Source organism: Alosa alosa, chromosome 17 (assembly GCF_017589495.1).
Source record: "Alosa alosa isolate M-15738 ecotype Scorff River chromosome 17, AALO_Geno_1.1, whole genome shotgun sequence".
Taxonomy (NCBI): Eukaryota; Metazoa; Chordata; class Actinopteri; order Clupeiformes; family Clupeidae; genus Alosa; species Alosa alosa.
The window spans coordinates 5,869,108-5,878,608 of NC_063205.1; the positions used below are offsets into that span (position 1 = coordinate 5,869,108).

Here is a 9,501-nt window from a genome sequence, read left to right on the forward strand (position 1 = left end):
TGAATTGGAGAGCAGCTCAATCAGATCATTTAGACTCACTTAACCCCCACTAATTAATCCCCAAAACACTCACTCGGCTCATCCCAGCTCCTAGTTAATGAAATTAGCACTCCTGAAGTCACGTTGTATTCTCCGGGCAGCGCTGACCTACACCCAGGTGCTGTGCTCGAGATCTGTGGAGGTTAGGTGCCAGGCTTTCACAGATGTAAGAATGATGCAAGGCTGAGGTCAAAGGAAGTGCGAGCAGAAAAAGAGAAGAGGGGGAAAAAGGGGGAAAAGTTGAAGACACCGAGAAGTACTACTTTGTACACCACAGTCTTTTTAATAACACACGTCTTTGTTGTTGTTAGGCTGTCATGTCTAAAAATGAAATTCAGTTTTTCTATTAAGACTGAAATGTAAAAGTGCACTACAGACAGTCGCCACAACCCACTGGAAACAGTAGCAGTGGCTCAAATGTACATGTCCCAAATGTGTGTCATGGCATGAGGTCTTGCTTGTGAGAAGCTGAAGGTCTGTTATTTGACTGTATTGTATAACTCCATTCCCCACTCATTTAGGCCATGGGCAATTCCTGATAAGCTGGATACCGTCCGGTCACATGATGGTAGATCTGTGGGAACAAGTAAGCGTGCAAGATGGAAGATGAAGACCAGGCCTGAGCAACGTGTCACATTTCTGCTTTATGGCACAAGTTAGAAACTTTTGGAACTTCCTTTTTTCATGTAAAAGTGAAAGCGATTGAAATGAGACTGCACAGAGGTGTACGTCTCAAATAGAATAATGCTTGATCATAATAATAGCCATATTAATAGCAAACAGTCATAATTACCATGACTAACAGTCATTGTGCTCTGTCTACGGGAGGCCACTGCTCCTGATTCTCAATGCCTGCTACACAGTAACACCCGCTCCACTTTCACTGGCCCCTAATGGAACGGAACCCCAGGGGTCACTCTGCCCTGCTTCAGCCACCCACCTGCCTCTCGATGTCCGCCAACAGGCTGCTGGCGCCCAGACGGAAGAGGTGGGGGCTGAGCCAGTCGTCGCCCAGCTCCTCCTTCATCAGGGTGAGCCACACCACCGACTCCTGGGCCGTGCGGATGCCCCCCGCTGGCTTGAAGCCCACCTGACGCCAGACAGTGAGGAACCCAGTTAATATGTACCCTCGCGCCAATGCTTCAGAACAATACAAATGTCATTATGGCCATCAAATTACCCATTGACACAGACATTATCCTGGAAACGCTACCTACTGCACTGATGAGACATTTGCTCATTTTACAACAGCCTGGCTAAGGTAAAACAAAACATTTGAACGCCTTCAGTATTACCATACCCAGGCATGAGATTCTTTTCCACATTTAACATTTTTATCAGACTCAAAACTCTCTGACTTTGTATATTGTGCGTTTATAATAGTACTCACTATAAAAAGTACTAGTTTAAGATGAACTTAAATATAGAATGTATATGGTGCGCAACATCTATGAGAAAATGTATACATTCTGTGTTAAAATAAACAACATAAATCTACACAGGTATCGATGAGAATCTACATTCTTCCAAATAGAGAATAAATACACCATCACCTTTAAACACACAATATGCAGTAGATGTGAGGAACCTAGTCTCACCTTATGGCCCGTTCGTAGGAAGTAGTCACGGATTGCTCTAACCATCACTATGGCAACCGGGTAGGTGGCATTGACAGACTCTTTGCCAGTTGATGTTTTGATGAAGTCAGATCCTGTGTGTAAAATGCTTCAGATCAGTTTGCTGGCGGATGTGAGTGAGTGTGCATGTGTGTGAAGGTGAGACAGGTGTTGCGGTCCATTTTTAGTGCACCACTCTCACTATGCTCTAAGATCTGTCAGTCACACATCACCACACTCACATAAGGAGACATTGAGTAAACATATCGAAAGACGCACGTTCCGAGATTTCAGGTGAAGACTCGAGAATGATTCTATATCAATTCCAAGTATATCAGTGCATAGATCTGATAGTCCACTCAGTCAGACAGCAAATACAGTAGGCCACTTACCAGGCGCTGACCATCTGTATTATTATAAAAAACAGCCAGGCTGAGCATTCATCTGGCACACACTATTGTTTAGACAGCACCTCTGAGACTCAAACACCGCAAGACTCCTAATACAGTCCCTCCCAACCCCCCATGCCCACCACCCCCAAAGCACATTACTCCTGGCTGCCTGAGCGGGGTGGGGTGGGGGGCGTTCGCATGCTGGCAAAAGAGAACATATGCTCCCCACAGCAGAGAACAGAGGGTGTGTGTGCGTTCATCAATAAAACACTTCATTTTTCCTCACCTTTCCTTCAGAACCAATTATGTTTTATCAGTGCCCTGTTAAAAATAGAAGATGAAATGATGCTGCTAATAGATGAACCACAAACTGTGCGCGGGAGTAAAAAATCACCCCCGAGTCCTGCTGCGGTCCTTCCTCATGGATCATGGCTGTTCATTACCAAATGGAACAAGATGAACGTTTTCCAGTTCATTACAGATATGTTCTATGTGTTTTCCTGCCTCTTTTTTCACATGCACACACTCGCTCCCTCTCCCTGTTCCATTCCCTCAAACCGCTCTAATCCACGAGAATCGTTAAAGGGAGTCTTAATTACACAATAATGGATAACAGTTATTAAGCACGGGCAGCGGTAATGAAGCTCTATTCATTTGCATGGGCATGTGGGACACTGGCAGCGGACGAGGGGAGTAAAATAGCCTCCGCGTCTGAGATTAATAGGTCAAATTATCATTCAATTTCAGAAACCTCATACGCAATTCATAGGAACAAAAGGAGATTAAGGAGTGGGAGCGGCGACAAAAGCAATGCATTTTAATAATGATCCCTATCTCAGCGGCTGCTGATGCAGTACAGTAATCGGCTTAATGTGCGGTGGCTATTTAAGAGTGCAGTCGGTGGGGTCTGCCCGGCGCTCAGGTTGGCCGCCACTCTTCGCCTCAGGACGAAACAGTTTAACAACACTGCCACACAGTGGAGAAAGTGACAAACTGCAGTGATGTTGCATTTTTTTTCCCATCCCTCCCTGGAAATCGTCTGGGGTTTGGGAGGTTTAGTATCAGTTCTACATCTACACTACATTTAACAGTACAGTGAAAATGATTATCTTGATGAAAGTCACACCAGATGGCACAGATCATAGCCTGTGTCTTCTATGACCCGATTGCCTGTGATCACATGAACCACATCACATGCATAGTCTCCCTAATGCAGTTACCTGCAGTGACCTCAAGATGCTTGTTAGAAGAAAAACTTGATGTAGTCATTCATCTGACTGTTATTCATACATAAATAAACACGTAGCTGGCTACATCTGACACCTGATTGGATGGTCAATGGACAGTCACATAATGATCATTTTGGACATGTTGATTACTTTCTCATTTGCCAGCAGAAAAAGAAAATCAAGCAAAAAGGGGAAAGATGCTGACTGCGGTGTCATTGGCCCTGTAGTGCTGCAAGGCCAAGAGTGGACTTGGCCGAGAGTGTTTCTGGGGCCATCAGGGACTTACCTGCCATCATGGAGACCAGACTGGCCTTGTAGACATTGGTGTAGTTGGCCAGCTCTCCTATAGCCAGGATGGTCTTCATGTGGGCGTCTCCACACGCCTCTCTGAACTGTCTGATCTCGTCATAAAGAGCTGCACAAGCACAAAAGGACACACAGAGAGGCTCAGACCAGAGCCAGAGCAGCACTGCAGATCAAACACGAGCTGAACTACAGCTTGGCCGCAACTTTAAGCCTCAAAGAATACCTCTCATTACAACGGATATCATTCCTTTCTTGATGACTGAATGTACATCTGATAATGTAACGGTCATACTAAACTAGACTAGAGGACTGCGATTGGTAAAAGTGTCCCAACTAAGAGAGATAGCAGCACACATCTGGTTATATCAACAAGCATGCAATCGCCTTTCCGCAGAGGCCAAATCACAGCCTTCATCAGGTTGCAAAAGCTGACTGGGAGATGTTTCCCTCACCTTCCCACTGTCCGGTGAGAGCGAGGGTCCGGTTGATTACAATGTCGATCTCGCTCGCCCCGTCGGCCACAGCCAGGCGCACTTCCTCCAAGCGAGTCTTCAGGTGTGTCTGACCAGCGGGGAATCCCGTGGCCACTGGAGGTGAAAAAGAAACGCCGACGGCAATCAATTAACGGCGCACCTCCGGCAGCCTGGAGATGAACTGTGGCTTGATATTTCGCCCCTCGCTGACAATAAGCAGGGCTGATCTGGGAGATGGGGCAGGTAATTACTGTGCATTTGTACCTGAGGCGACCGGCAGGCTGGAGTTGGCTGCCTTTAGAGCCTTGGCGGCATCAGCCACGCGAGACGGGTACACACAGACAGCAGCAGTGGTGATGCCTTCAAACAAAGCAGCACACATTTTAAACAGCAGTCAGCCATGTGGTAATGACAAGCGGCAGAACTGCAGCAGAATCTGACAAAGCCCTTCATACCAAATATGTCTGACAGCTGTCTTAGGACGACAAGTGACACATGAATATATTAGATGAAGTCTGTCTTCCAGCACTGGAGAGACATTGCATTGTTTAGTTATTGAATAGTGGCATGTCTGATAGAAAAAGCTTGCTTCTCTCTGGCCTCAGGGTACTGTCAAACAGGGTGTGTCTCTGTCCTACAATTAATTGAACAAACAAGTATGGCGTGAACTTTACTCTTTGTGCTGATGCAAGAGTTTTGTCTAATGTTTAATTTCACCTGACAACATCATTGAAAAACTGAGGTACCTAAAAAATAGCATTACTGCTGCTTAGCTAGCTAGTATAAAATATATTTTTGTGCCACAATTAGACCATTACCTATTAGACTATTACCACCAAGGCCTTGAACCGGTTCACGGAACGAGAAACCAGAAACTTTTGATGTTTTGATAGGAACAGAAACAAAACCAGAAACATTTACATTTTTATATGTTAAGGAACAGAATAGTTTAAATCTAAAATAATGTCAACCGGTTAATACCGTTATTTTTTTGTTCTTTGACAAGATTTCTGTGCAATATGATTTGGTGAGGTTCACTTCCGGTCGTTTACTCATTAGGAGAAATGTAATAGAGAAGCTTGCCGCCAGCAAGTAGCCTAATCAAGATCGTATGCCCATAGGCTTTTGGATGGATGCAAGAACTACAGTGATGCTTCTGTAATGCTTTGTGGTTTTGTATTGTTTGATGACATGCAACAAATGCACTGATTGAGCCCTGACCAGGTTTGGTCAATTAAAGTTCTCAATGACAGCTATTTGCACCAATTGAGCTATGTAAGAAGTATAATGGATATGTGCTCAGTTGTTTGCCAATAAACGACATGCAGAAATGTTCCTTGTCTTAATTCATGTATAATACTGAAACAAATGTAGGCATGGCAGAATTATTATGCAGCTTACATAATGTAGCCTATAGTGTTTTTTTAATGTTTGATAACAGGATAGAATTATGTAGACTAACAACAGAATTTTAAAGTCCTAATGATCAGCCTACTTATTTGTATGTCCCGCAGCTGACATGGAACGTTATTAACCGATTCGGGAACTTTATTTTTCTGTTCTAACCGGTTCAGGAACGTAGATTTTAGGTTTGGACCAAAAACCGGAACATGTTAAAATACTGTTTCTTTTCGGAACGAACCAATTGGGGGAAAAAATTCTGGTTCAAAGCTCTGATTACCACTAATGAGGACATTCAGTCACTGCCATTTCTAATCCCTCTAAAATAAGATGAGACCTTTGTCATGCATGTCTATGCTTTTCAGATGATCACGGCGAATGGGCTGTATGGCCTTCATGCACAATCGGTGGACATTGGACGGAGTGTCATCTCCAGCAAGAGTGGTCAGGTCAATACATGTGACCGCCTTCAGCAGCCATGCAGCCTAGAGCATAAAGGATTGTAGTTAATGTGGCCCAAACAAACATCTTGAACAACAACAGTATATGAACAACAGTTCAACAGTAACAATATCGTATACAGAACAGCCACTGTTCGCCTCTAAAGTGACAATGCAGCAAAATTATGACATTAATAAAATGATGCTCTTTGGTGTGCCTATTCTGATTTTTTATTCCTTCAGACACTCACCTGCCATTGTTTTTTTGCCACTTTGCGCCCTTGAATCTGCTGAGCTCGCTTCAAAACAGCCTGGGTGTTAACTCGTGCTTTGGACACCCATTCAAGATCTACCAAACAAATGATCACAATTAATGTAATAACTCAATGTCACATATATTACCATATTTTACCATTACTACTGTTGAAAGTGGTTAAGTGGAAGGCATGTTTTTGGTCAAACCAACTCTTTTAAGACTGGAAGGCATGTATGTTGACAACATGGCCCCACACAGTCACATGTTACCTCCCCTCTGTATGTCATGTGCGTAAAATTAAACAGAATCATGGCTGTACACTGTATCTGCACAGAGTTCTATTAATGTTGAGATAGAAAAGTTAAAGTTACATATTAACTGTTTGTACATTTTGTACCCAACTAGCCCCTCGCTATGTAACAGCCAAACATGCAAACATTTGCGCAACATAGTTAAACTTATAAAAAGTCAGTCTCCTGTTGTTTTGATGGGGGGGTTGGTTGGTTGGGGGGAACTACGAAGTCTGCTAAGGACGAATGTGAATATTCGCTGATTGAAATGTTGATAGGATATGCTTAGTAAATACAAGCGTGTAAATGCATGAAAAACGTTAACATACTTTTGAGTTAACTGCCAAACATACATAGTAAGATTCATTATAGTAGCTACAGAACGTTGTCCATATATTATTGTCAGCCAAATTGTGTTAGTTAGTTAGCAGACCAGACAGAAAAATAACAGGATTTTTGTCTGAATGCTTCTTCATTATCATCTTACCCAAATCCATTCCGGGGTTTCTTGCAGACATGATAAAGACACAATTAAGTTACAGGACACTGCACGACTTAACCAAAAAATGTACGCCTTGGCAGGTCCAAAGACAGTTCACGAGGACCATGTAGAATTTCTTCCTGTTACGTGAGAGTTGCGTAATTACGTCACTCAGTGTTCATTTTAACCAATCATATTCGAGGTTTATGAGGGCGTAATGAAAATGTGTTACTAAAAGGGCTACCCCAAGTTTGCTGGACAATAATTTTTCGTCAGACAACAGTTGTATGAGTGAAATCATCACTTGGGAGGGATGAGATCCTTAAAGGCAAGTATGTACACTGCAATGAAGGGTAATTGTGGTTGCCAATAGAATGAATATTAGCCTACTATGCTAGTTTTAGGAAATATTAGGCCTATGAAAATGAAATGAAAGAAAACATGTCTACACAATATATCATAAAATTATATGAATCATTATTATGACAATCTTGTCACTTTGACATCTCTATCACATCACATTTCGTAAATAAGATATTTCATTTTTTTATTTTGTCAAGAAAATCTTAATCTGCAGCTTTGAATAATATGCCTATTGATCCTATCATAGCCCACACACGTGTTGCTCCAGAGGGAGGGCTAACATAACTGAGGATCTATGCTTTAACTTCAAGTGCCTTGGCATTGGTTCTGACTTGCGCCACAGTGTGGGGGCGTCGTTCACCCGCTTTCTCATGTCTCTGAGAGTTGACCCTAAGACGTCTGACATGCTTTGGTAATTGTTGCATACCAGAGTCCTGCAGAGACGCATGCAAACTGTGGCTTACGATCTCATCCCCCTGCCAAGGTGTTCCACCTTCACTCCTGTTGCTATGGATCCTCTGCATAATATTATGGTGCCGTGTTTCTGAGAGATTCCGTGCTGCTTTACATGGAAATCTGTAGCATTTATTGAGTGCTCTGTCGCCGAGTCTGTACTGGAGATGGAGACATTTGTGTGAACTTTGAGACTTGAAACAATTCAGTGTTATTATACACCTGTACCCGGTCTGTTTTTGGTCGCTTTTATAGGCCAGGCCACACATGCAGCTTATTCACTACACTTTTAAGATACATGTGTTGACATAGACTAATTCTTCTAGACTCAGACAAAACAGAACTCTAAAAAACAGACAGTAACGTAAAATGTCTTACACTAGGCGCTAGGTGGCGACGTAGCCCCATCTATGGTCTCCCACTGAATTAGGGTAAAGGTGTTCACTATGGGTGAAAGTCTTTTAATGAAATATCTTGTGTGCCCGGTGTGTGCTTGCGCGCGCGCGTGTGTGTGTGTGTGTATGTGATTGTGATAATATGCTCTAGACAGCTTATCACCAAGACCATGATGACTTAGGTAAGCATAATGACACAGATGGAATATTTTGTGAGTTGTTCACTGCTGCCATCATCTTTTGTTGCCTGCTAACCTTGACTTGACTTCACTGATTCAGAAGGTCAACTATTCGAAAACATGCACAATTCATGCATGTGAAAACATTTGCTTTAACAGTATATTCTATTAAGTACTTTTGGTTTGTATTTGTATTTGGTTTAGAAGCTGAGTTGTGTTCAGAAGCATAATATAGAACTACTGTTGTATTCAATACACAGACCTTTCTATATCACCTTTCATATGACAGAAAGCCTATCTGTGATTCCGCCTTCTGTATGTGCAATTGCCAAAAATACTGTCATCATTTTAACAGGCACATTTGAAATTTGAAACTTGACTTCAAATTATTGTTGTACTGTAAGTGTTTTGCTACTGTTGAAGTCTACCATTTGGAAGAGCTAGTTGTGGTTCTTTAGAAAAGGTAGGCTGGCTACTGCAATTAAAGGCCAGCAAGCTCTCTGCATTAGGCACACCTATGGTATCATGTTTAGGCCATTTGACACTAATCCTTAAATTCACCCTACTGGAATTATACCTCTGACCTATGAGTAAAACTTTCATGTCTGGTTAGATGATGAAGGCCATGGCTGTTTGCTTTATTTATTTAGTCTTCTTTGTATTTCACTGAACCATAAAAACCCATATCAACCTCACCAAGTGATTGGACTATGGTTGTTTCTGTGGGTGCACAACCACAAAAGAACTCAACTTAAATGTGAAATACTTACCCTGCAGATCAGTGGAGGGTGGTGACATTGAAAGCTGTGTCTTTGTTATCTTGCTCTGTAGAATATCCAGCGTCCAGCGATGTGATAATAGTCGTAATGTATAAATATTTAAATAAAACACCCACCATCAGTGGAACGTCTGAGGTGTTCGGCACCATCACCAATGCCTCTCGTTCTTATTCTCAAATATTCTTATTCTTATATCCATGAACATCTGATCAATACAGGGAGGCCACTCTACTGATTATGTACAAAGAGCATCAGCAATATGAAAAAATGCTTATGAGCACTGAGCAGTCATGTGGATTGGCTCAGTAACTTCTCCCCTAGGTTCGATTTTGTGGTTCACAACTCTGGACAAGGCATGCAGATTGGAACAAAAAATGTGAATGCATACATGCAATTCTAAATTCAATTT

At 42.4% G+C, this 9,501-nt stretch overlaps 1 protein-coding gene across 1 annotated transcript; it reads right to left on the reverse strand.

The window, feature by feature from the left end:
* Nucleotides 1-299: 299 nt before the first annotated feature.
* dera (deoxyribose-phosphate aldolase (putative)) lies at nucleotides 300-7,071 on the reverse strand. Its single transcript, XM_048267298.1, has 9 exons — nucleotides 6,930-7,071; nucleotides 6,148-6,245; nucleotides 5,794-5,941; nucleotides 4,320-4,415; nucleotides 4,035-4,169; nucleotides 3,563-3,691; nucleotides 1,638-1,750; nucleotides 980-1,129; nucleotides 300-613 (listed from the first exon to the last, which is right to left on the reverse strand). Exons 1-9 carry the CDS (start codon nucleotides 6,958-6,960, stop codon nucleotides 557-559), a joined length of 957 nt encoding a protein of 318 aa, XP_048123255.1. The 5' UTR covers nucleotides 6,961-7,071; the 3' UTR covers nucleotides 300-556.
* Between the last annotated feature and the right edge of the window lie 2,430 nt (nucleotides 7,072-9,501).